We start from the raw sequence: 27,993 nt of genomic DNA on the forward strand, positions 1-27,993 counted from the left end.
AACCCTAAACTCTAAAACCTCAAATGAACATGGCCCACAACAACATGATCGACCCAGAACATGATCGACCACAAAGGAATCTGGTCGACCACGAATGAATCTGGTCGACCAAAATCACCAGGTCGACTGAAAATGAACATGGTCGACCCAAAAGCAAGCATATCGACCACAATCTTTTTCCAACCAAATCAAATTCGACTATAAACAATGTCAAATGAGAACATATAATGTCCAATACATCACAACAATGTCCATTGATTATCAAACATAATACATGCTAAAAAAATCTGAACTCAGATACTAATCTATCATCTAAATTTAATACTATTTGCTCACTCCTCCTCGACAAAGCATATCCAGCCACAGCTAATACAAATGCTATAGAATCCTCGCTGTAAAAGTAAAAAAATTACTGAAGTTATTATTATTTTTAATAGAAATAGTAATAAAATTATTAATCTATCAATGCTAAACATACTACACATTAGAGATAGTACAACGTACTGTATAATCTTCGCTCTGAATTCATCATGTAGCTTTATATACCATGGCCTCTCGGGGTGTGGGTTGTTCCCAACAATGGATAGCAGACGAGCAACGTTTATAACTATAGGCTCTATTTACTCATTCAGAGCTTTGAAGTTGGGATCGTGTCTTCGCTGCAAGTCAAATATAATTCACTTATTCACGCCTGTCACGAGTTTTAGCAAAAACCAACGCCCATCTGTATGGACATGGATGAGAATTCTTCGTGCCTTTTCCCACGAGAGACACGGCCATTCTGGATCAATACCTTTCACTATCCCCACCAGATTTGTGTTGACAACTTTATCTTCATCTTCGGCCAATACTAACATCGAAGTGTAGAAATGCATGTCCATCAACGACACATCTGGTGACAACACTTCAGGATGTCGGATATGCATCTCAAGCAATCCACGGAGAACTTCGCCGATGTGCTGAACTCGATAGAAGAAAAGGTTTTCAAAGTTTAAAAATAAGTGATCTACAACTATACACGATATGTAAATGCTTACAGAGACAGTGACATGCAAGTTCGTGATCGCCATGAGACCGTAGAACTACTTCTCATATTCGGCAAAAAAACCTAGAATCCTACTTGGCGAACGGTCGAGCATCGATGCCCTAACTCACGCCAGCGAGTTTTTTACCTTCAAAGTCACGGTCTCCACAAGTGGCCTCACACCCTCATCTATAATTGCCCCAAACTGACGGTTTGCTACGTAAATTGATAAATTATAACAACTTTAATGCAAATATGAATAGATAAGGTGTGGTGTAATAATCTCTCGACGTGTTCGCCTCGCCACCTGACATACTCGCATCCGGAGTCACTTGAATATCTAAAAAAAAGTTTATTGTTTAATATACTATACATAAATATAAAATAAAAAATTGCATTACCTCACCTTCTGAGGACTCCTCTGTTATGACTGGAAGGTTAGGCTCAAATATCTGTTATGTTTGGCTACTACTGCCAATTTCCCTAGCCAGATTATCATCCATACCTAACAGCGTACATTAAACAAATTAAAATTAGAATAAAAATTCTAATAAATCAATCTATTACATAAACATAAATAAAATTAATTCACCAAAATCTGCCTCGGATGATTTCCTCTTCCGCCCTCTGCTATAGGCTATACTATAATCTTTCTCCTGATACACTGGCATCGGAGACCTAATCTCAGCAACATCTGGCATGTAAGACCTCATCTCAGCAAAACCAGCTCTAATCTGTTCAGTCAAACTCGATCTCAACTCATCGAAACCAAGATTCAAACTTGATTTCAAGTATTCGAAAGCCAGATTTATATTCTTGATACACGCCCTGGTCTCCATAAATCATGCTATCATCTTAACATGCATAGACGTAACGAAATCCTCCAATCCAGTCAACCTCCTCTCGAAACGATGCTCCAAAAGTGATGGGTGGCAGGAAGGATTGAGTCCAAAGTGGACTCTAGGACCCGTACGCATGGGAGAACCGGTGCTAGAGCTGGATCTAATGAGATCACCAGAACGGGTGCTAGAAACGTCCCTGCAGAAGGCGTGTGCTGGACTGATCTACTGATATCACCATAAATGGTGCCGGAAACATCCGGAGTTGAATGTTCAGAAGGCATGTGCTGGACTGAGGGAGACTCCAGAGGTGCTCGCTACATATGACTATTTGACCTTGCCTCCAGAGCTCGAGTACCCGAGTGATGACCGCATCGGGCACAGAATAAACAAAAAGCTCGGTCGTATAATATGGTGAAACTAGCTCCTTAGGAGTAGGAGTCAAAAATCCAAGACAATCCTGCATATAATTAATAACATATCAGATTAAGTAAAAATTATATCCATAATTAATATATCAAATCAATCCATATTATTTACATTTATAGCACAGTCACCAAAGGCTGCAGTGATATCAACAGCAGTTGGGGCACGGTTTGATGGGCACGTAATAGTCACCCACTGAAACATCCTGGGCAACATCAAACCGTCCAGATCTCTTTTCTTTGCAAACTTTTGTGCCACGCTCGGATAATATTAATAAGCAAGGATCTATAACATAAATTTCAAACAATGTTACTAGTAGAAATAAAGATAACAAATCCACTTTAACATTAAAAAAATAATATACCTGCAGAGGCAGAACAAAACCACCGACAAGGAAGCTGTCATCAACTTCTTTCCGACCCTGTGCCTCAGTGAGGTAATTATATCGCCCTAAAATGTCTTTCTTCAAACATCGGACTGCACCCCGATAGGCTACTCTACCCCAAGGATAATTGTTGAACATATCCAAATCATCTACAAGCCTCAAGTATTTAGGGTCGATCTTCATCGTCTTTTTCCTATTCGCCTCACCGAATATGGCACAAAGTATAGACTAGCCATCTTTATCTTCTCCACGTCTATACCAGTCTCATTCTGCTCTTGGACACTAATATTTCCCTCCAAATCACTCAAAACAATCTCAGATTTACCGACAAAGTGTGTTGTGCCAAATACACCTCTATCTGGTAAATCTTCGGGCTATATAGCGCAATCGAGACCGGTTATTAAACAATACTCTAACAAAGAAAATCTAACCGGCCTCTTGCGCACCACCTTTCACAAATTATCACTACTACTATCAACTATCTGATTACTCATTAAATACCATATAATTTGACTAAAAATGTTAAAATCTCTATAATACCTAACCAAATTACCAAAAGACGACTGCTTGAACAAAAAGGTTCTCTCATCGTTGTTCAAATATTGATGAATCTTCTCAGCAATCTCTTTATATCTGGATTGAATTGTCAATTTGCATCGAAAAATTGCATCACTGCCTAATTTTTTCGGCAAATAGACATGTGATAAAAAATAAATATGTTAGTAAAGTTAGGAAAATCAATGGAGAATTTCGAAGCTCAAGTCCAGTCGACCCAAGCGTGGTCGACCGAATTTTTTTAGTCGATCCACGCTATGGTCAACCAACTTTCTTGTTTGGTTGACCAAAAAGATGGGTCGACCATGTGTGGTCGACCATAGCGTGGATCGACCTTGCTTAGTGGACCATGCTTGTGTCCACTAGGTCCACCATAACGTTGGTCGATCAAGCTTGTGTCGAATAGGTCGACAGAAGCTTCTTGCACACGACGCAGAAACAATAAATCGACGAACACGCAGAAGCAACAAATCGAATTAAATGTGAAAATTATCACATTTTGGTTAGCCATTCCTTCGATTGACTTTGGGTCGCCTCGAGGAGAAGTATATTTCCGGGAACGTAGGGTTCCCTATTGAAAATTTTGCAAAAGAGGATTTAGGTTCTTTGTTAAAAATTTAATCGCGTGTTTAAAGAATTTAAACTTAAAACATAAAGATATTAAGATAAATTTACTTATAAATCTTTTTTTTAAAAAATAAATTACTTAGGGGGGTGTATTCATTCTATACTTTCAAAGACTTTTAATGACATTTTTTAAATGATGGACTTTTGTGGAGTCGATGGATTTTTATTGAATTTTATAGAATATCATAGAGTTGTAAAACAAATTTCATAGACTCTTATAGACTTTTTTTCAAGATTTTTGTAGACTTTTGTAAACTTTTTCATAGAATTATGTGAATTTTGTAGTTTATAATTGTGATTTATTTTTGATTAATTTTTTTAAAATAATTATTGGACATAGATAACCTCTTCAATTTTAAATTATTATTTTTATTTATGAATGTAAATGAATTTTACTTACTTAAAAGTTAAATCAATTTAATTTGTGAAAAACGACAAATGAACTATCCAATTTATTGAAATCAAAATTTCAATTCTTTATGTCAATTCAACATATTAATGAATGATATTTTTATAAGTTCATAATAAAATTTTATTAAAAGAACACTCAAAATAATGAGTAGTCTTTTATAAAAAAAAAATCTAATCATTACTGACAATTTGATCAACATCGTTCTACATTCCATTGGCTATGATATCCCTCCATGCATTAGCATTTGCTCGTTGTTGTTTTTGAGTATTAAATAACTGATCAAAGTCGTCACCTTCATAAACTTGTGCTGAGGAAGACAATTGAGCTTCATTATCTAGTTCAATTTGAAATTCATCAAATTGACACTTCTTTCAAAGAAAATTGTGTAATATAGCACATGCCAATACAAGCCCTGTTAGGGGTTGGAAAAAATACCGAATTTTCGGTATACCGAGATTATCGTAACAAAATAATATTGAATTTACCGAATTTCAAGTATACCGAAGATTTCGGTACGGTACGGTAACAATACCGAATTTTTCGGTACGGTAACGATATCCAATTTGAAAATTTTGATATATACCGAAATACCGAAAAAATTTACAAAAAGTTTAAAATATATACTATTTTAAAACAATAAATTATATTTTTTTTAAATGTAAGGTTGTTTTGGTTAGGTATACCGAAAATTTTGGTATAGTATAGGTATGAATTTGCTTATACAATAATTTAAGATATATTAACTAAAATTAAAAAAATAATTAAAAATAAAATGTTATATAATAATTAATAAAAAAAATTAAATTTTAGTTTTTAAAAAGTACAAATAAAAGGAAAAATAAATAGACGAAAAAAGAATGAAAGTTTGTATTAAATATTCATCCAAATTTTTAGGTTGAATCAAAGACTTTTGTTGACATTTTATTGTTGTACTTTAGGCTATAATTCTTGTACTTAATAGAATTTCATAGAGTCATTAAAAGTCTATTGACATTTTGAATACCTATAGACTTTTGTAGAGTTTTTAAAAATAAGTCTGAATACCACGTGACTTTTTAAAATTCTACAAAAGTTTACATTGAATACCACTAAATTTTTATGGACTATATAAAAATCTAATTTTAATAACTCTATACTTCTAAACTCCGTAAAAGTACCCGTTCGCTAGATTTCTCAATAAAGGGGATGTTAAACTTGCGATGGTGAGAATTCCTACTATTTATTTACAATTTTCCCATGAATCAGTCCAAGTAAATTCACTTCCAATTTCACGTCTCCGCAATTCAAATCTCTGAGAATGGAGAACACGAATGCCAAGCCCGACGCCATCGCGGAAGGAGAAGAACGGAACCCTAGCAACGTTGTTGATAACCCACCGTCCAACGGAAATGACGGTGAAAATCAGCGTCGGAGAACGCCGTTTACGGACCTCAGTCAAGTCGATTCCGATCTTGCTCTCGCCCGAACCCTTCAAGAACAGGTTTTTATTTTATTCTGTTTTTTCCTCGTTCTACTGTTAATAATTTGTTTCTAACTACCCGTTAATTTTTTCCTTATTTCTTATCTATTCAAGGGTGAGAATTTGTTGCTCATGACTCTTACTTAATTGGATAAACCCAGATTTTGCCTTCTGGAAGATTTGTAAAAGTTTTAAATTGAATTCATTTAACGGCACGGTTCTATTCTGTTTACTCTTTACTATATAGTTTTTTTTTGTTAACAAAGATTCGATTGTCGTTTAGGGTTTCCTGGTTTTATTTGAAACGTATCTGAGCAGTCATAGAGGTTTATCCTTGATGCTAACCTGTACCTTTTCCTTTTTTTTTTTGGAAAACAGCATAATTTGTATTTCATGTAACAGGAAAGGGCGTATATGATGTTGAGGATGGATGGTGGTGATGCCAGTGATTATGGAAGTTGGGAAACTGGGAGTTTTGGGCACGAAGAGGATGACAACGACAATGTTGACCATGATGATGCCAGTGAAGAGGATAATAATGTTACCGACGTGGAGTTGGATGATGAGCTGGATGACGATTCGGAAGATGTGTTTGACATGTATGATCATGAGGAAGGAGTAGAAAATGGGAGCCAAAATTCTGAGTTGGATCCCTCTGCTTTTTCCAGTGATGAAGCCTATGCAAGAGCTTTACAAGATGCTGAAGAACGGGAAATGGCAGCTAGAATGTTGGCTCTAGCTGGAATAAGTGACAGTGAGTGTATAAATTGGCCATCTTTTGGTTGCTTCCTGTGTTATTATCCATATGTTTTTTTGAGTGAACTTTGGATGATTTACTCCATTCTTAACTACTTAATAGTGGTAATTGGGGAAGAAGAAGAAGATGATGACGACGACGACGACGACGACGACGATCATGGTGACAATTCTCAGGTACCTTGATGCACATGGTTGTCTTATTTACCTTTTCACTGTCAAAAGTTATTTTACACTTGCTATCAATCATTAATTCGGTAGATTGAGGAACTCTTCTAAGCTCTGCTTGATAAGGTTTGGATGGCGAAATCTTTTGACCTGAATAAATGTTGCTTCTTCGAATATTGAACTCTGATATATTTATTCCACAATCATCTCATATATTTTGTTAACTTTTGCTTATCTTTCACATTTCTTTATTCACATTTCCCCTTGATTTGAGCTGATGAGCCTCATTTCAAGGAAATTAGTAAAGCTTGATTCTATAATAAGACGACAAGAAACTTATGGAGTGAGAGAGGAGAGGTCAAGAAGGGGGGAAAGCTATTCTTCAGGCTTTGGTGTTTCTCGTTCGTGTGACTGAAAATAATATTGGAAATCATCGGAATACTTTTGCTAGACCTCTAATTCATTATTTGTAGAATATTTAGAAAGCGCTGACCATGCCATAAAAGTTGCATTATCTTGACATAGAATTACCAGCCTATGTAGCACGGATACCTTAAATTTTTTTTTGAATTATCGGATACGGATACGACACGCGGATACGCGTGTCGGATACCTCAAAATCCGTATCGTTGACTTTGTTTAGGGTTGACCATCCGGATACGTTTTGGACATGGCGAGGACACGCCATGGATACGGCGTGGATACGTTTTTCGGATACGTTTGGGCAAAATTGCAAATATTTAAAAGTTTTAGGGGTTAATTAAAAAAGGACTAAAAGGAAAATAATTTAAAATAAATTAGGATGGGCTTTTAAATCCCTAAATACATTTGTCCATCTCTTTCATTCCATTTCTGCTCAAGCGTCTCTCAATTCAACCGATATGGATGTTTGATTTCTTTTTACTTGCTTAAGATGGATTTTGCATTTAATATTTTGTACTTAAGATATTATGATTAATGAAATATTACATCTATCTCTATAATTTTTATTTTTCAATACTAAATTTATATAAATATAAATATATTTAATATTTATATTTATTTTAATGATTGTCGTATCCTAGCCGTATCGTGTCTTATATTTTCAAATTTTGGCGTGTCGCCGTATCTGTATCGTATTCGATACGATACTCGTACCCGTAACCATGTAACATAGTTACCAGCTTAATATGAAAGATGAAGAATATAACTAAAACCAGTGGGTTCGCTAGAAATTTATGGTTTCTTGTGCCTTCTTTCTGATCTTAAGTCACTTGCATCTCTCAAAGGTCCTCTAGTTTTTATCTGAATATTCTATGGGCAAGTTGTACTGAAATTTTGTGCTTAGCTTTCATCCATTTTGGCATGCGACTTTTCTGCTATAATTCTGAAAATGAAGTGAAGCTAAAACAAAAAAAATAAGCATGTAGCTTAATTTTAATGGTTCATTGCCTCTATTGATTCAAAAATTTAAAGCGCACGTTTTCTTTCCAGTACATGTGACTTCAAAGATGTGCTTTCTTGAACTCACGTTATCTTTTATGTTTGTAAAACATGTGTGAGCCCTTCCCCCCTTCAAATTTTATACTTGATTTTCCTGCTCATAGTATGGGGTCAGCAGTTCTATCGTATTTGATCTTTGATTCCATAATTTCTTCTTAGGTTTATTGAAGTAGAAATTTGTTTCTACAGATGCTATGTAAAAAAAAAAAAATTAAAATTTAAACAAGTTTGGGCAGAGAGCTTGGCGCTCGAGCGGTAATTTTATACCACCCGAGCGCGAATGCTTACCTCGGGTCAAAAATTCCAGAGAGGCTGGCGCTCGAGCGGTAGTTTTCTACCGCTCGAGCGCGAAAATTAAAACGCGAGAACCCCTTTCCCCTCTTCATTCTACCGCTCGAGCGCGACTGCAATTAAAACGCGAGAACCCCTTTCCCCTCTTCATTCTGCGAAATTCTTCCCCCAAATCCCTAAATCTAAACTCACCCCCCTCTTTCGATTTCCTTGTGCAGGCACGTCAATCTCCACTTCATTCTCCGGCAACAAGGCGCAATCCTCCTTAAGAAGCAAGAACACCCCTCTCCGGTCACCCACCATCTCCATCTTCAAACACCATGGCTCCCAAGAAACAAAGAGGTAGCCCCGGTTCCTCTACTTCCTCTTATTCGTTTGATAGAACACGCTTTGTAAGTGCGGCGGCTCGGGATAGATATATTCATGCAAAGATTCACAGAAACCCCATTCCCGAAAGGGGATTTTGTCGCCAATTTGAGGATAGGTATTTAGAGCCCATTGTGAACTTGGATCGAAGAGGATGGGGAAAATTTAGTGAGCAACCTCAAGCGGCAGTGGTGTCGGTAGTCAGGGAATTCTATGCGAATGCTTATGAGCGAACTGATGGTAGGGCGTTTGTTAGAGGCAAGCTTGTGCCGTTTGATTCAGCTACGATTAACGCCCTCTTAGAAACAGCAGAGGTTGACGACTCCAACTTCCAGGTGTTGGTGGCTGATCCCAACTACACTTTGATTATCGAGACTTTATGCTATCCGGGTGCGATGTGGAAACCGTTGGGCGGACCACCAAGCTGTTTTGACGAGAAATACTTGAAAGCTGAAGTTGCCATGTGGTATTTGTTTGTGGCCCGAAGGATGATGCCGGTCTCGCATAAGAGAGAGGTGCAAAAGGAACGAGTTGTGCTACTTTTTGCTTTGACCCAAGGATACGACATAAATGTGGGCAGACTTATAGCTTCTCAGATCATGTTGAGTGCTCACAACAGCCACATCAGGATTTTTTTTCCGACGATCATATCCGAAATGTGTGCACGGGCTGGGGTACATTTCCGGGACGACGAAGAGTGGCTTCAACCGATGAAGCCAATTTGTCAGGAGGATGAACAGCGAAAAAGGGCAAAACGACGGGTGGACTTCCCCACTCAGGCGGAAGAAGCCGGTGGATCCAGCGCTGCTGTCTCTCGTCGCCCACAGCCCCGCAGACGCACTCAGACCGACAAAATGGACGAGAGTCTAGCCTACATGGCTCATCAACAGCAGGTCAACATCAATTTTCAGTCACAATTCACTCATCTAGACTCCATGATGCGAACCATGCTCATCCACGGATGCATGGACCCGGGAGCAATACCACCACAACAGTCGTTCATTCCTCCCTACCAATTTCAGTACGACTACCTTCATCAGGGGGATGCGGCAGGAGTGCCACCGCCGGAGCACGATGACGAGGAGCCTTGATCAGGGGAGTCCACTGATGACAAGAGGATTTGAGGTACTCTTTGATTATCTACTCGAGTTAATACGAACGCAAACAAATAAGAATACGTACAACGACCAACCGGGAGCATTAACTCGAGTAGATGCGTACAACTATAAGAATACGTACAACTCTTTGATTATCTACTCGAGTTCGGATATGATCGTCGGAAAGAAAAACCCGATGTGGCTGTTGTGAGCACTCAACGTGATCTGAGAAGCTATAAGTCTGCCCATATTTATGTCGTATCCTTGGGTCAAAGCAAAAAGTAGCACAGCTCGTTCCTTTTGCACCTCGCTCTTATGCGAGACTGTCATCATCCTTCGGGCCACAAACAAATACCACAAGGCAACTTCAGCTTTCAAGTATTTCTCGTCAAAACAGCTTGGCGGTCCGCCCAACGGTTTCCACATCGCACCTGGATAGCATAAAGTCTCGATAATCAAAGTGTAGTTGGGATCAGCCACCAACGCCTGGAAGTTGGAGTCGTCAACCTCTGCTGTTTCTAAGAGGGCGTTGATCGTAGCTGAATCAAACGGCACAAGCTTGCCTCTAACAAACGCCCTACCATCAGTTCGCTCACAAGCATTCGCATAGAATTCCCTGACTACCGACACCACTGCCGCTTGAGGTTGCTCACTAAATTTTCCCCATCCTCTTCGATCCAAGTCCACAATGGGCTCTAAATACCTATCCTCAAATTGGCGACGAAATCCCCTTTCGGGAATGGGGTTTCTGTGAATCTTTGCATGATTATATCTATCCCGAGCCGTCGCACTTACAAAGCGTGTTCTATCAAACGAAGAAGAGGAAGTAGAGGAACCGGGGTTACCTCTTTGTTTCTTGGGAGCCATGGTGTTTGAAGATGGAGATGGTGGGTGACCGGAGAGGGGTGTTCTTGCTTCTTAAGGAGGATTGCGCCTTGTTGCCGGAGAATGAAGTGGAGATTGACGTGCCTGCACAAGGAAATCGAAAGAGGGGGTGAATTTAGAGTTAGGGATTTGGGGGAAGAATTTCGCAGAATGAAGAGGGGAAAGGGGTTCTCGCGTTTTAATTGCAGTCGCGCTCGAGCGGTAGAGAACTACCGCTCGAGCGCCAGCCTCTCTGGAATTTTTAACCCGAGGTAAGCATTCGCGCTCGGGCGGTATAAAATTACCGCTCGAGCGCCAAGCTCTCTGCCCAAACTTGTTTAAATTTTTATTTTTTTTAATTTTTTTTTTCTTTTTACACAACTAAAAAAATAAAATAAAATAAAACATACTGACAAGAAAGAAAAATCAAATAAATTGCAAGAGAAAGGGAAAGAAAGATAGTTCTCAATTTACATTCGAGAGCTAGACTGTCGGCCGGTCTCAGTTTGAATTGTCTTGGAACCGGATGATTCCAAGTTGCGGCTCAACTGTGCCACCCATGTAGTGCTTCAGTCGCTGGGGTATACTTTCGAAATCACAAATGGTCCAGACCATCGCGACTTCAATTTTTCAGGAAACAGTCGCAGTCGGGAGTTGTAGAGGAGGATAGTGTCACCTTCCTTGAATTCCCTCTCAATGGTCCGCTTGTCATGGGCTTTCTTCGTCTTCTCCTTGTATGACAGTGCAAGATCATATGCCTGGTTCCGGAGTTCCTCCAACTGATCTAGTTGAAGCAAACGTCGTTCACCTAGGTATACGTACTTTAGGTGTGGAGGCAGTGGTTTGAGCTCGAGTGTCGGTGGCTCATCCAGGCTTGACTTCTGTGGGATCAAGTCTTTTCGATCTCCCAAATCCTCTAACCTCATCCTCATTGGCTTTCTCCATGGATGGTTGGCATTAAAGTATGCCACTATTTCAGCTTTTTCTTCGTCCAATTCCTCTTCTCCCAATTCAGTAGTGATAGCGGCCTCCAAAGGATCCCTAAGAGCATCCTGCACATAGTTAGACACAAGGGGATCAAAAGCATCAATTCTAAAACAACTATCAGAATGCAAAGTGTGCTTAAGTGCATTAAAGACATCAAAAGTAATCTCTTCCTCCCCCACTCTCAATCTCAACTTCCCTTCTTGAACATCAATCAGGACCTTGCCAGTTGCAAGGAATGGTCTCCCCAAAATCAAAGGCATCTCCATATCCTCCTCCATGTCTAGCACCACGAAATCAGCAGGAAAAATAAACTTATCTATTTTCACTAGCACATCCTCAATAACTCACCGTGGATACTTGACAGATCTGTCTGCCAGCTGTAAAGACATCCTCGTTGGCTTAGGTTCCCCCAACCCAAGTTTCCTAAACACAGACAAAGGCATAAGATTAATACTTGCACCAAGATCACACAAAGCTTTGTGAAAAACATCACCAATCATGCAAGGAATAGAGAAACTCCCTGGGTCTTTTAGTTTCAGTGGGATTTTGTTTTGCACCAAAGCGGAGCAATTTTCAGTTAAGTTTACTGTCATGTGATCCTCCAACTTTCTCTTATTAGCTAATATGTCCCTCAAAAATTTAGCATAACTAGGCATTTGCATTAAAACATCGGCAAAGGGAATATTGATATGCAATTTTTTAAATACCTCAAGAAACTTACCGAATTGTGCATCTAGTTTTGCTTTTTTCAATGCTGCAGGAAAAGAATGAGGTATAACAATTTTTGGTTGTGCAGAGGGTGCTGGTGTAGAGTTAGAAGACTTATCTTTGGATGTCTCAGTCAGTTCATCCGGCATTTGATTTTTTTCTTTTCCTTTCGACTCTAAAATTTTCCCGCTCTTCAACTCAATGGCCTTCACTTGCTCTTTTGGATTGGTCTCGGTGTTACTTGGCAAGGTGTCCGGCTCTCTACTTGCTATCATCTTTGCCAATTGTCCAATTTGATTCTCGAGCCCTTTTATCGATGCATCTTGGTTTTGAAGTCTAGTTTCAGTGGATGAAATAAACTTAGACATCATTTGCTCCAAGTTGGACTTTTCTTCTCTAGGAGGATCAGATCTGTACATCGGTTGTTTTCCATATGGCTGTCCTCCCTGTGGTCGATTCTGACTGTTTTGGCCACCCCATGAGAAGTTGGGATGTTGCCTCCATCCCGGATTGTATGTGTTCGAATAAGGGTTATTCCTTGGGCGGTTCTGGACTCCCACTTGATTTATTGGTGCCCCTTCTTGTACATAAAATGGATTGTCATCTTGACAGTCTTTCACATAGTGTTCTCCTCCACATTTTTCATAGAATATCTCTTGAAGACGCATCGCCGTGCCACCCACATTCAAGCTGTCTAGTTTCCTGTTTAAAGCATCAAGTTGTGCAGTAATAGCAGAAAAATCAGTTACCTGGTGAACTCCTGCACTCTTCCGCTGGTTGTTTCTTTCTGATTGAGGGTGATAGCTGCTAGCAGCCATCTCCTCCAACAACTCATATCCTTCTTCCGTAGTTTTTCTCAACAAGTTTCCGCAAGCAGCAACATCTATCATAGTACGGTTAGGAGTAAGCAAACCATAATAAAATGTTTGAACGACTAACCCAAGTGGTAATTCGTGATGTGGGCATCTTCGTAGTAGATCCTTGAAGCGTTCCCATACCTCATATAAAGACTCCTGATCGAATTGAGCAAATGTTGTAATGTCTGCCCGCAGTTTCATGGTCTTTGATGGAGGAAAATATTTAATGAGGAATATTTAGAGGAAAGTTAGAGAGAGAAAAATTTGAAAATGCTCCCTTCCCTCTACATCGTTCAAACTACCGGTTCCTTCCTTCTCCCCACCAGCCTTTCCATCTACTGAGTCTTGTTGGCCACACTTTTTCCCCAATCACCGGCGACGGCCGTCGGCCGCCGGCGAAGTTTATTCTCGTATTTTTTCTGTCCTTTTACCAAAATGCCTTGCCCTAATTTGCGGTTACTGGGCTGTTATAATACGACGTAGTAATCCGCTGACTTTCGCATTACTCCGCCGTCCACCAACAACCATTTCCGACCATTGTCCAACTTAGTCTACTATTCCCGTTGTCATTCACCATTTAGTCTTACGACGATTCTCACTCGTCCATTCAGCTATTGGCCCGAAAATTGTAACAAATTTGAATATTCAAACTTTCTCCATCATCAGAGATGTTACCAAGGAAGACTAGCAATTACCATTTTGCTCAGACAGTGGAGGAGGTTAGAATAGAGCAAAAATTATTTCTAATCTCACTGGGCAGAAGGGGAGACTTCATTAATATCACAGAGAGAACTCGTAATGCGAGCTATATGCTGGATATTGACCGTGACAGTGCTTATTGGATGAGGAAAATTATGGGGGATCACATCACAAACCCTAAATCTCAAAATACCTTTAACAGATTCAGAAGGGGGGATGTAGTTGTTTCCGTGCAAAAGTTTGTGAACAGGCGGGGGAGCTACATTGAGGTGTCAAAATTTGAGCGATCCAGTAAGAAGCAGCGAATTGTTATTCCAAGTGGAAGATATGAGGAGGGCTGGAAATGTTTGGTGTATTATATTGAAAGAATCTTGAACAACAGTAAGCTCAACGGAACAGTGAAGATCAACCAACAACATCGACAATCTTTGTTTGGTGGGAAGATTCAGTCAAAACCTACTGATTCAGGGAACATTGATGCCCACAGAGAATTCCGCCACTGCTTGACCAAAGAGTGGAACAAAGCTTTGGTAGTCACGAAGGAATGTGTTAATATTTCATGGGAGATGGTAAAATCAGCCATTGGTAAAGCGGTTGCCAAGAAGATAGAGATTTTCCCTTTCAATGCAAACAAAGCAATGTGGTGGCCGAATAGTGGAGAAGATTTCGAGTTTTATCTGAAAATCAAGAGATGCTTTCGAAATCTGGAGGAGTGACGTCACATTGCTTTGTTTGCATTGAAAGGGAAAATAAGACAGTGATTTCAAAAGTGTGGGGGATAGTTGACTTCGAATATAGGACAGTGATTTCGAAATCTGGAGGAGTGACATCAACACTGACATCAACATTGACTTTCGAAAGCTGGACTCACCCTTTTGAGTATTCTGATATGTTTGCTTCCTCTCATTGGTTCTGATCCCACCACTTTAGGACCTTTACTTCCATCCTTGCTTGAAGTCGTTTCACCATCCTTTTTTTTGCCCACAAAGACTTTTATCCCTTGAACAATCGTAGTAGTGCTGTATTCCTTTGCTTTGTCTTGGACTTGAACCTGTTCTTCTAATACCTTTTCTATTCCAGTGATTGATAGGAAGTGATTGATAGAAAATTTATATCCAGTGTGTGGAAAACAAGGTTTGTTGATTGCGTTCATTTACGTTCTATTGGATCAGCGGGGGGGATTTTGGTTATGTGGGATCCGAGGGTGGTATCCATCACTGATAATATGATTGGGGAATACACGGTTTCGGTCTGCATAGATAAAAATAATGAATCAAACAGCTGGTGGTTCACGGCTGTTTATGGACCGTGCACAGCAACATTGCGGAATAGATTTTGGGATGAGTTGGCGGGATTGCGAGTTTTGTGTGGGGATAGGTGGTGTTTGGGAGGGGATTTCAATGTTGTGAGATTTCTGAGTGAGAAAATTAACAGCCGATCACAAACAACAAGTATGGCTTGTTTTGATATGTTGATACAGGAGCTAGATTTGTGTGACCCACCTCTGATGAATGCTAAATTTACTTGGTCAAATATGAGGACAAATCCTATATGCAGCAGGTTAGACAGGTTTTTGTTGTTGGGAGGGTGGGTGGAATTATTTCCACATTATAAGCAAATTGTTTTACCTCGCATTACTTCGGATCATTTTCCAATTGTCTTGGGAACACAGAAAATTAAATGGGGGCCCTGTCCGTTCAGATTTGAGAACATGTGGTTGCAAAATAACGGTTTCAAGGATAAATTTTCTATGTGGTGGAATAGCACACAAGTCCAAGGATGGGAGGGTTACAAGTTTATGAGAAAACTTAGGAACATTAAAGAGACGATCAAAACATGGAATGAGGAGGAGTTTGGGAGGATTGACATGAGGGAAGCAGAAATGATAAACAAAATTGGGAGATTGGACGAAAAGGAAAGTGAGGGGAGGGAAAATGCGGAAGACGTGGCTGAAAAAAGTAAGTTAAAATGGGAATTGGAAGAATTGGTGTGCCGGCGAAACAGAATGCTCTATCAAAAAGCAAAGATTAAATGGTTAAGACAGGGTGATCGCAACACCAAATTCTTCCATTCATTGTTGAACCACCGAAAAACAAAGGCAATGATTACAAAGTTGGAAATGGATGATGGAGGAATCATAGAGGATGGGGATCAAATAATTCGGTTCATTGTTGATTATTTTCAGAAACTGTACAACAAGGCAGATGTGGAAAGATTTGGGATTCAAGGCGTGGAATGGTCACCTATTGACGATGATATGAAGGAACAGCTTGAAAAACCTTTCTGTGAAGATGAGATCAAGAAGGCGGTGTTTGATTGTGATAGGAGTAAAGCACCGGGGCCCGATGGTTATACCATGGCGGTCTACCAGGATTGTTGGGAGGTACTTAAAGGAGATTTAACCAAGGTATTCACAGAATTTCACGAAGGGGGCATCATTAATGGGTTGACCAATGAAACGTATATATGTTTGATACCTAAGAAGCATGACTCGTTAAAGGTAAGAGATTTCAGGCCAATTAGCCTCACTACGAGCTTGTACAAGATTATTGCAAAAGTTTTGGCTACAAGGATGAAAAAGGTGTTGTCACATACTTTGTCAGAATCTCAAAATGCATTTATTGAGGGGAAGCACATTTTGGACTGTTGTTTGATTGCGAATGAGCTGGTGGAAGAAGGGAGGAAGAAAGATAAAAAAGGATGGGTTTTGAAAATTGATTTTGAAAAAGCATATGACAATGTTGAATGGGATTTTTTGGATTTCGTCTTAAAAATGAAGGGATTCGGGGAAAGGTGGAGAGGATGGATGAGAGGTTGTGTATCTAATGTATCGTTCTCAATCATGATTAACGGGAGACCAAGGGGGAAATTTAAAGCATTCAAGGGACTTAGACAAGGAGATCCTTTATCACCTTTTTTGTTCAACATGGTTGTGGATGTTTTGGGCAGATTAGTTGACACAGCAAAAGAAAAGAAATTCATCAGTGGAGTCGAAGTAGGGAGAGAAAAAGTGGAAGTGTCTCATATACAGTTTGCGGACGATACACTGTTTTTCGTCAAAAGTGAAGATCACTTGGGATTTCTGGTGAGAATTTTGAAAGCGTTTTGTGATATGTCGGGCTTGAGGATCAACTGGGATAAAAGTGCTTTGCTGGGAATTAAACAAGATGAAGTAGTTGGGGAAAATATGGCAAGGGAAATTGGTTGTCGCAGGGAACAATGGCCCATAAAATATTTGGGAGTCCCTCTCGGTGGTAACCCATTACAAGCGTCTTTTTGGGAACCTATAATCACTAAAATGAAACACAGATTGGCATCGTGGAAAAAAGCTTTCTTGTCTAAGGGAGGTAGACTCACATTGATTGCCGCGGTGTTCACTGCATTGCCTATATACTTTTTGTCTCTTTTCAAGGTACCAAAAGGAATAGCGGGGGCGATGGAAAAGGTAATGAGGGATTTTTTGTGGGATGGGAACGAGGGTGATTCTCATTGTCATATGGTTAGGTGGGAGAAAGTTTGTAGGCCGAAGCCACAAGGAGGGCTGGGCATTGGGAATATTTGCTTACGAAATATAGCTTTAATGGGGAAATGGTGGTAGAGGTTTAATGTTGAAAATGAGGCGTTGTGGGAAAGAATAATAAGAAGCAAGTATGGGATGCAAGAAAATGGATGGGATACGGGGTTGGCTAAGAATGTGACTTTTAGATGTCCGTGGAAGTTCATTTCTAAAACATACCCGGCTTATCACCGATTAGTGAGAGTAGTGGTTCGAGGGGGGAATACAATAAGATTTTGGGAGGATATTTGGTTGGGAGTCTCTTCTTTCCGGGACTTGTTCCCAGCTTTGTTTCGTGTTTCATTGGCACATAATTTACCTATCTCTTATTTTGCTCACCTTGATTGTTCCACAAATGTTTTTTCTTGGGACCTTCATCTCCGTCGATCACTCCGAGAGGAGGAGGTCTCGCAACTATCCTCAATATTTAACATTCTACATGGGGTGAGATTAGTGGAGGGGGTTGATGATTTTCAGCAGTGGGAGGGGGATCCATCTGGGATATTCTCGGTCAAATCTTTTTTCCAATCTTTTTTCAGAAGAGAGAATGGGGCCCAAGAGTTCAAATTTTTCAATATCATTTGGAAAGTGCCTATTCCTTCAAAGATTCAGATATTCTCATGGACGGCAATCCTTGCTAAATTACCGACATCTGAGGTGATGCAGAAGACATATCCTAATTGTTCTCTTTGCCCAAACTGGTGTGTGTTGTGTTGTCAGGAGGTGGAAACACAAGATCATTTGTTCATTCACTGCAAATTCACTCATGCATTGTGGGCCAAGGCTTTGGTGGAATTGAAACTGTTTTGGGTTGTGCCGAGGACAATTAATGACTTGTACAGTACAGATCTTGGCAATATGCTCGGTAAGAAAGGAAAGATTTTCTGGAGAATGGTGATCCACGGCGTAACATGGGAAATATGGTTGGAGAGAAATAGAAGAATTTTTCAAGAAATAGAAGAAACAACGGAAGATATCTGGGGGAAAATCAAGTTCACTTTAGCCAATTGGATTCGAGCGGATAAGAACTTTTATGGAGTCTCTACTTTTGACATTTTAAGAGATTGGTCCTATGTGTATTGTTAAAATTAGAGCTTTCATTTGGCTACAGTGGATTGCTAGTCCACTACTTGTAATGTTTAAATAACAATAATTATTAATAATATTTATGTTTCTCATCAAAAAACAAAAAAAATATTTAATGAGAAATGCTTTCGCCATGTCTTCCCATGTAGTGATCGAACCTACAGGCAAACAATTTAACCATGCTTTAGCTTTATCACGTAAAGAGAAAGGAAACAAACGCAACCTAACAGCATCATCAGAAACTCCATTGAATTTAAAGGTATCGCAAATTTCAAGAAAATCTGCGATGTGCGTGTTTGGGTCATCTACTGCAGATCCTCCAAACTGGACTGTGTTCTGAATCATCTGAATTATAGCTGGTTTGATTTCGAACTGGTTTGCTCGCACCATAGGCCTCACAATACTGGGGCGTGCTCCATCCAAAGAAGGTTGGGCATACTCCAGCATCGGTATGCGGCGTGGTATCTCAACTTGTCTATTTTCACGCTGTTCCTCCTCACGTTCTTGCTCGTTTCTCTCCATCAATTCTTTAAGTCTCTGTTGTTGTCTTCGCCTGCGGAAAGTTCTTTCAATTTCAGGATCAAACTCAAGCTCCACGTCAAGTGACTTTGGCATGCACTAGACAAGATATCTGGAATAAAAATATGGGGTGTTAGCTCAAGGGAAATAAAGTAATGCTAAAGAAAATAACTAAAAATAAAATTGTAGATTAACAGTCCCCGGCAACGGCGCCAAAAACTTGATCGAGCAAAACTTGCACTATGGAATCCTCAATAAAAATATGATTTTGTATGCTCAAAATTAATCGCAAGTGAACGATGTTAACTGTTAAGTAATAGTATAATGTATGTGAGTACGAGTATCGTTCCACTGAGGACTGTATTTAACAATTATTCTTTTCAGTTATTAGATCTTTAGCAACGAAAATTTGATTGAGTGATTAATACTACTATGCTCAAAGAAAGATGCAAATAAAATGATTTAATAAGTAATGAATGAGAATTAATATCTAAAATGTTGAGTAAAATTCAATGAGAAATGAATTTGTTGGGAATTTCGGTTCACCTACCCCGCGTTAATTAATTAATTCGTTCGATAGTGATTATATGCTTCCGACAGGATTTCCTATTCAATTGAACACACTCTCTCGAGCTATGCCAAACTAATTCGACTCAATGAAGTAATTAAATGTCTTTAATTATTTATCAAGAGTGAATCGCATTTCGATTTATGAAATCCCCTAGTTTTCGACCCTAAGGACTATGACTATCGGCGCGTATCCAATTTAATATATCTATGTAAATTGTAGATCCACGGATTATACTACTCGTTCTTATCACATGTTATTCTCTCGAACTCACTCGCAATATAAGAACGTTGTTAAAGTTAGCTACGCTCTAACAACACAATAAAACAATAGTATAATCAAGAATAACGCAACAATCGAATATAAATTAATTCAAATCAAAGTTTGGGGTAGGCTCCCCTTAAATCCCAACAAATATTAAGGGTCTAGCTACTAAAATTCATGAGAGAAATCAACAAAACAATGTTTAAAGATGAAAACTAAATTAGAAATACTAGAATTGACGAAAAACGCGAAGAACGGTGCCCGGAAATCCTCAAATCTTCAATCCAAGCGCCAAAATCTCTCCCAAGCTCCGAGCCGCCTTTTTATGAAGTCTGAATCCCCTCTATTTCGTGCAATAATCATCCCCCTCTCATCTCCCCTTTTTCCACTAAGGTAAGGAATCGGCAAATATATTTTCCAAAAATAGGTGGCGCTCGGGCGGTAGAATATTACCGCTCGAGCGCCACACTCTCTGTAAAGCACTTGGGGAATGCGGCTTCTCGCGCTCGGGCGGTAGGGAATTACCGCTCGACGCCAATCTTCTGTAACTTTTCTCTTTTTGGATCCCGGGTCGAGCTCGAGCGGTAGAAAACAACCGCTCGAGCACCGATCTCTCTGGAATTCTCCTTGGCATTTAACCTCTCGCGCTCGGGCGGTACAATTTCACCGCCCGAGCGCCAACTCTTCTGCACATTACTTTCTTGACTTGGCACTTGGCTCCGATTTTGTTTTTCCGGTCATTTTTTCCTGCAATTTCGTCACATCTAAGTGAGACACGATCACATGCAAATGTTTACTCTAAAATGAACAAAATTTAACGAAATGTACGCATGCACAATGCAAACACACACAAACTAATGCAATGAAACACGTAAAAATCACACATATCACTATGTAGCAGTTTTATAGACTCGTTACACGTGTTTAGTTTTGTTAAGAAGATGGAAAAATGGGAGATGCTGAGCTTCTCGTGATACTGGGATTGCTATGTTGTAGAATTTAAAATCTATTCCATAAATACGATCACTAATTGCTTTAACAGAAACATTTGCATGAGAATAAATGAGTCAAAGGGCATAGAACAAAGGATTATATTATTTGTGACCAGGGTCTTGGAACAAGCTGCAGGAAATGGTAGTATCAAACCATAATTGTCAAGGGCGCAAGGCGCACCGAGGTGCACAAGAGCCATGGAACCTGACGCCTTACCAAAGTAAAGCGCACATTTTTTAATTTTAAAAAAAACATATTTATGTTATAATAAATATATTAAAATATGAAATAATTAAGTCACAATATCACTCAAAACAAAAAATAATTACTAAGTCATAGTAATTAGTAACATGATTAAAATTCTTCAATTATCAAAATCAAGTTATCTTCTTCCATCGAATCATCAGAGTCCCAAGAACTTTCGGGCTTGTATTCTTCTTGGTCTTCATAATTTTCTTGATTATCATCAATTTCTTCTTTCCCTTTATCCAAAAGATGTGAAATCAGTTTTTTCTGGTTGTTTTAGATGTAGATGTCCTCACCTCGTTGTTTTATTTATCGGTCTCTTCTTCTAATTCCAGCGTTGGGCTGTTAGCGTTTGGGTTTGAGCTTTTTGTTTTAAACAAGTAATTAAAAAAATTCACTAAAGGTGTGCTTTAAGCACGCCTGAGTGAACTTACAAGGCTAGTCCAAGTGCGCGCCTGGGCTTGCCTTAGTGAATCGCTGCGACCCCAAGCGCAGGGTCCTCACCTGGTGGCGCCTCTTGCCTTACTCGCCTTAGCGCAGGGTCCTCACCTGGCGGCGCCTCTTGCCTTACTCGCCTAAGGCGAGAGGCGCCGCCAAGTGAGGACCCTGCGCCTGGGGTCACAGCGATTCACTAAGGCAAGCCCAGGCGCTCACCTGGGGCGAGAGACGCTCGCCTTTGACAACTATGTATCAAACCACCACATGTAGCCTTGGCATTTAGGGTCTGCTAACCAAGAAAATTCTACAGGGTACCTTGGTGACGGACAAGAAGTTCTAATTTTTCAAAGAGGCTTTAATTAAGTGCAAAAATTCATAAATGTGATACAAGAACACTTAAAGGAGTGGGCAACAAGAAGTAGAAAAAATAAGGCATGTTTAGAATTGTTTTCTATCATATGGAAAATATTCTTGAAAATAATTCCCATAAATGAATTGGAGACTGTTTGTATGGTTGGTTTTATTTTCTGAAGGAGACATTTACAATAGGTATCACACCATGTAAGAATGAATATATTGGTTAGTGATTCCATATAATAAGATGCATATTGTGTTAATGGTGTCTGGGATATTTTTTAAATTTTAATCATAGTTTATATGACTAGAATAGAAGGTGATAATATAATATTTTAGGAGCGTTGAAGAGGTAAATTAAGAGTAATGATTCTGTTGCATGATGTGAAAGCATTGAAAATATGTTTTGGGAGTAGAAAATAGTTTAATGTTTGGTTTATTCTCTGGAAATGGTAAAAAAGGCCAGAAAATGAATTTAAACATACCCCTACTCCGTTTTCTTATTAGGTTGTTTCACCAAATGAATGAATGATCTCTTTCATTTGCAGACCCCTAATTTGGTCATGAAGAAGGAAAAGATCTCGTCTTTCATGATCTAATCTTGTGGCCATGGATAACTCCAACACATTTAAAGACGTTAAAATTTGGCCAGAAGATTTCTAAAACATCAAGTCATCAAAAGATCAAATATGGAATTATTTTTGTACTTTTGTATCCTAAACTTTTTAAGGGCGAAAATGCCTTCTCGATACTAGGAAACCTGGAAATTCAACTAATTACGGACGACTTTAACTTATTTTTAGTGTACTTATCCAATTTCATTATCCCACTGCTGTAATTGAGAGAAATTTGGCTGGGATGGATCGGCTAAACTCTCCAAAATTCAATCACGTTTCCTACTCACCAATAGAGACAAAATCTCTCCAACTGATCATCTTGCCTCAGGATTTGTACTGATTGTTTTTTCATATGAAATTACAAAGATCGTGCATGCCTCCAAAGCATTCACACACTAGGATCTTGATACACAAAATCCCTGTCTATAGATACAAACTCTGAACCAGTGTTTTGATATTTCCAATTTTGGTGTTTTGTGGGTGGTTTATTACTTTCTGCACTGGCTTGTGAATTATCAATATTCATTTCATTTACGTTGTAGCAACATGCAATTGAGACTTGTCTATATATTTTGGGGTTGTACTTGACATTGTTGATAAATTTTTAGGATGCATGGGATGAGGTGGATCCAGATGAGCTGTCATACGAGGTAACTCTAGTTGCAAACTTGGGTTCTGGTTCTTCTCTGAATAATTTTACTTTGAATTTGAAAGTGACTTTGTGGTACAGGAGTTACTTGCCCTGGGCGAAGTCGTTGGAACAGAAAGTAGGGGACTTTCTGTTGATACAATTGCCTCCTTACCTTCTGTCAACTATAAATCTCAGGGCGATCAAGCAGGAATCAGTGATTCGTAAGTAAACACATTCTTGTTTTGGTGTAAATTCTTGTTTTCCCCTCCCGGCCTTCCAAAAAAACCAAAGAATACGAAGTAAAAATAAATTTATGATGTAGATAAAGAAATTGTATTAGGTCGTTGTATGAAGGCAATAAACTGACACAACTATATACCCATTTGCTTCAGCTGTGTTATATGTAGGTTGGACTACGAGGATGGCGAAACGTTGACTGTTCTTTCTTGCAAACACTCTTACCATGCAGAATGTATTAACAATTGGCTAAAAATAAATAAGGTATGACTATTCTTAGCGCGGGAATGTAGAGCCTTGAGAAATAATAATGGATGCATTATGGGTTTGTGTAGGTTTGTCCTGTGTGCAGTACTGAAGTCTCCACTTCTGGGAAAAGCTAAAACATAATGTTTCGCCTATTGAATGCTATCTGTATCGACAACATTTCTGCTTCCATTTTTTGTTCTGCCTAAATGTACAATAGTAGTCATATTATATTGGGGCTTGCTTTGCTAATGTGTTTTTCCTTGGCATATATATTATATTCCTGAGACTTTCCGGCAATATTTAAAATTGTTATTTCTCTGTTAATTTATTTGTTCTGCTGGCAACTGTTATTAATATTATTTGATTAGTTAATGAATCTTAATCAAAACAAACACACTCGGGATATACATCATTCAACACAGCCAAAAGTAAAGGTAGCTCAAAATTAACCTCTGTATCATTATTATTATTTGATCAGTTAATGAATATTAAGATTTGCTACTGAACGAACATTGAAAGAACAAGTGATTAATCAATTCAACATGACTTACACAAAAGATCCAAAACTTGTCCTCAGATGAGTGGCGACCAATCCTGGTAAAATGCATGAAGGCTGCTGCAGAAGTATGCATGAGAAAATCCACGCCCTCCTGACATCTTCTGGCCTATCCAACAACCATCCATTTTCCGACGACATCCTGTCTTTGGCCGCTGATTATTTCGACATCCACTATGCTCATCGCTGTTTCCTTCAGCTCCCCAACGCCACGATCAGATTACAATTGTTGCCGCCAACCATCTAACCTACCATTTTCTTGTCGAGGCTTTTCAGCACGCCTTTCGGACCCTATACTTGGCGGATGTACTCATGCGCATGCGTCGAGGAATGGCTTTGCGTCTGACTTGTTTGTATGAAATTCTTTGATCCATATGTACGGTACGTGTGGTGAAATAGAAAATTGAGAGAAAGTGTTTGGTGAAATACCGATGAGGAACATGGTGTCTTGGAACTCGATTCTTGATGCGTTTGCCAAGTGCGGGGATGTTGTTTCGATGAGGAAAGTGTTTGACACCATGTCTGAGAGGAGTTGGTGTCGTGGAGCTCTTTGATTGATGGCTATGTCAAGGATGGGAATCACAAGGAAGCCTTGTCGATTTTCCAGAGAACGAGAGCAAATGGAAAACCGAAAGCAAATGAGGTGACCGTGGTTACTATTTTATATGCTTGTTCTCACTTGGGTGCACTTCAACAAGGTAGGACAATGCACCAATACATAGTTGAGAATAAGCTTTCCATAACTCTCGTTCTAAAGACGTCCCTCGTAGAGATACGCATGCCAAATGTGGTGTCGTCGAGGAAGCAATGGTCGTATTTCGTAATGTTTCAATGAGAAACACATGTTTTTTCTGTGGAATGCACTGATTAGAGGGCTCGCAACGCATGGCTATGCTGTTGAAGCGAATGCGGGAATTAGGAATCAAATCTGATGAGATCACGTGCTTGTGCCTGCTAAATGCCTGTGCTTATGGAGGACTAGTGAAGGAGGCACGGGAATATCTGGACGCCATTGCTAAGAATGGTATATGGTGCCAAAGACCGAGCACTATGCTTGTGTGGTGGATGTTCTAACTCGTGCTGGTCATGTGGACGAGGCGTACCAGTTGGTATCTCGAATGCCAACAGAACCCACAGCTTCAATGTTGGGAGCGTTATTTAACGGTTGTATAAATCATAGAAAATTTGAAGTTGGAGAAGCAGTAGGAAGAAAGCTGATTGAGTTGAAGGGCGATTGTGATGGGAGATACGTCGGGCTATCGAACTTATACGCGGTTATAAAGTGGTGGGATGAAACAAGAAGAACTAGAGAAGCGATGGAATCAAGAGGGGTGAAGAAGCTTGCTGGATGTAGTTTTGTGGAGGTTCTTGGAACACTTTTATTGCTCTTGATAAGATGCATTCAAGATTTTGATATATCTACTTTATGCCAAGTGTAATTGTGTAACATATGAAATTGAGTGAACATCTCCAAAGGGTAGAAATTCATTTTTATTGAACATGGTTGGTGGTACAGGCGATGAGGTAAAAAAGAAATGTGGAAAATTAAAATTTTAATAGGATGTGTAGATTACTTAGGTACACTGATGGATCCTAAAATGGCTTGTACTCTTGTTGTCCATATTAATAATCCGTTACTAGACAATATGCGTCGTAAAGCTAATTTTGTGGTCCATAGTTTAGCTAAATTTGGTTTCTTTCTGGATTTCTTTCTTGGTTACGAGGTGTTTTGCTTCCTCCAAGAGCCTAAAAAACACTTGATAAATTACTTGTCTCGAAATAAAAATGATTCTAGATTAAGTATTCCAGTTCATTTAAACACTTCTCTATTCTATAATTTAAAATTGATTAAACCATATCAAGAAACTGTGATAATATTCAAATTCCAACAATATTTATATATAAAAATTAAAATGCAAACGCTTTAGAACTAATTCCGCTGTAGCAATTCAGAAAAATTCTTATAGAATTTCGGCACACCAGCTGTGACCCGGGTTCGAGCCCCGGCAGCGGATACATTTTTTCAAAGCTCATGCTTAACATATATATTTATTCAATAGTAAATTATTATTATTATTATTATTATTTTTTTATTACTTATGGTTAATTATTTATATATAGTCAATATTCAATTATTATTATTATTTTGATTACATAAAAAATTAGTTGTAATAAGAATCGCTTCAATAATAATAATACGCCAATATATATTTTGAAAAAAAAAATCAAATTACGAAGCAAAGTAATTTTTTTAATGCTAAACAAAGAAGAATAAATAAGCAAAGTCATTTAACTGTTTCGAATAAAACATTGCATTTTATTGCATGTTTACAATCATCAAATCGCAAATGTGTGAGAGAAATATTTTTATAAAAATTACCAATTACTGTGTTTCGTTGTTATATTCTCAAAAAAATCTAAAAAAAAATAAAATAAAACAAGAAGTATGCTGCTATTTAGTTACTTATTAAGAAACCTTACAAAATTTGATAGGTTATTTTTTAAAATATTTTAAAACTTTGCATACATCTTATATCCTTCCAAATACCGTATAAGATATTTTAAATATTTTAAAAAACTCACGTTAGACGATGTCACGTGTCAATTTTGTGAGACAAATCCCCTATCATATTAATAAAAAATACTACTATTTTTTATGCTAATGATATGATTTTTGACTTTAAGTATAAATCAGGTTGACCAGTATCATAAAAGACTTACTCCGAATAGTTTATAACCTCGGTGAAATGACATATAATATTAAAACGATATATAGTGGAATTAACTAAATTATTTTGAGTCTAATCGATATTCTTTTTTATGGATTAGGTATTCCAATTGATTACTATTCTATAATGTAAAATCAATTATCAATATTCATTTTTAACGTTTATAAATAATAAACGTTATAAATTTTTTTTTTGGTAATAATCAAGAATTGCTTCAATAATAGTGCCATGTCGATATATTTCTTTATAAAAAAAAAATCAATTTACGAAGAAAATGAATTTTAACTGATTATGATAAAGATTGCATTGTACCGTATGTTTACAATAGTCATCAAAAAACTGTGGGGAAAATTTTTAGTATAAACATTATCGTTTACTTTATAAATGTCCACTAGGGATGGCAATGGGATGGGGGCGGGGGTGTGTTTGCCATCCCCAGCTCCTTCCCCTTTCACGAATTCCATCCCTGCACTCATCTCCGTTTCAAAAAATATTAATATGACAAGAAGACGACAGATTTAGAAATTTTCTCAAACCAAAACTTAAATAATTGTAGAAGGATTAGCAGGATGAACCTATTGGATAGTTGCATGATAAATTTGTATAATGTTTCTAATTGATTATAATTTAATTTTTCTGCTTATATGTTTTGTTTTTTTCCGTCTATTATTAATTTTTGTGTCAATAGTTACAATATCTATGATTGTTAGATTTTTACATTGGAAATGCCTGCTTAACCGCAATTGTTAAATAAATGATGATTTATATGGAGGCAACATTTGCTGATATTGTGTGGTGTTGTTGCACAAAAATTGTTAAAATCATTGAAGTTAATCTGACATTTGATTTTTTTAAGTTCAATTTGTTTTTAAAGATTGAAATGAAATGTAGTTATTTCATAAACTTATTTTTTATGATTATATGGTAGGTTGTACAATCATATCTTGT

General features: G+C 38.3%; 1 protein-coding gene, 1 long non-coding RNA gene, 1 other non-coding gene and 1 pseudogene across 8 annotated transcripts; 3 read left to right on the plus strand and 1 right to left on the minus strand.

The window, feature by feature from the left end:
- Positions 1-201: 201 nt before the first annotated feature.
- On the minus strand, positions 202-3,441 carry LOC140841401 (uncharacterized). 3 transcript variants are annotated; one of them, XR_012120166.1, is made up of 5 exons: positions 2,404-3,441; positions 1,733-2,323; positions 1,617-1,702; positions 1,431-1,529; positions 202-1,364 (listed from the first exon to the last, which is right to left on the minus strand). It is a non-coding gene; the product is annotated as an uncharacterized lncRNA (long non-coding RNA). The 3 variants fall into 3 exon arrangements; XR_012120165.1 differs by having other exon boundaries at positions 202-959; positions 1,038-1,364; positions 1,617-2,323; XR_012120164.1 differs by having other exon boundaries at positions 1,617-2,323.
- A 1,996-nt stretch (positions 3,442-5,437) lies between these two features.
- LOC140841400 (E3 ubiquitin ligase BIG BROTHER-related-like) lies at positions 5,438-24,086 on the plus strand. 4 transcript variants are annotated; one of them, XM_073208786.1, is made up of 7 exons: positions 5,438-5,748; positions 6,130-6,481; positions 6,587-6,660; positions 23,252-23,293; positions 23,374-23,495; positions 23,682-23,775; positions 23,847-24,086. In XM_073208786.1, exons 1-7 carry the CDS (start codon positions 5,566-5,568, stop codon positions 23,892-23,894), a joined length of 915 nt encoding a protein of 304 aa, XP_073064887.1. In that variant the 5' UTR covers positions 5,438-5,565; the 3' UTR covers positions 23,895-24,086. The 4 variants fall into 4 exon arrangements, with proteins under 4 accessions (XP_073064887.1, XP_073064888.1, XP_073064890.1 ...); XM_073208787.1 differs by having other exon boundaries at positions 6,602-6,660; positions 23,667-23,775; XM_073208789.1 differs by having other exon boundaries at positions 5,439-5,748; positions 6,605-6,660; positions 23,667-23,775.
- Positions 13,395-13,500, plus strand: LOC140842186 (small nucleolar RNA R71). The gene has a single exon (XR_012120319.1). It is a non-coding gene; the product is annotated as a small nucleolar RNA R71 (small nucleolar RNA).
- Positions 24,087-24,209: 123 nt separating the features above from the next.
- On the plus strand, positions 24,210-25,892 carry LOC140840471 (pentatricopeptide repeat-containing protein At5g08305-like; annotated as a pseudogene).
- The last annotated feature ends 2,101 nt before the right edge of the window (positions 25,893-27,993 follow it).

Source organism: Primulina eburnea, chromosome 9, assembly GCF_022965805.1.
Source record: "Primulina eburnea isolate SZY01 chromosome 9, ASM2296580v1, whole genome shotgun sequence".
NCBI classification, from domain to species: Eukaryota; Viridiplantae; Streptophyta; class Magnoliopsida; order Lamiales; family Gesneriaceae; genus Primulina; species Primulina eburnea.

Bases quoted from the DNA above. Each gene is read 5' to 3' on its own strand.
- LOC140841400 (XM_073208785.1), top strand. From the start codon at position 5,566: ATGGAGAACACGAATGCCAAGCCCGACGCCATCGCGGAAGGAGAAGAA. The intron at 5,749-6,129 runs GTTTTTATTTTA...TTCATGTAACAG, and splicing joins CCCGAACCCTTCAAGAACAG to GAAAGGGCGTATATGATGTT. The intron at 6,661-23,251 runs GTACCTTGATGC...ATAAATTTTTAG, and splicing joins ATCATGGTGACAATTCTCAG to GATGCATGGGATGAGGTGGA.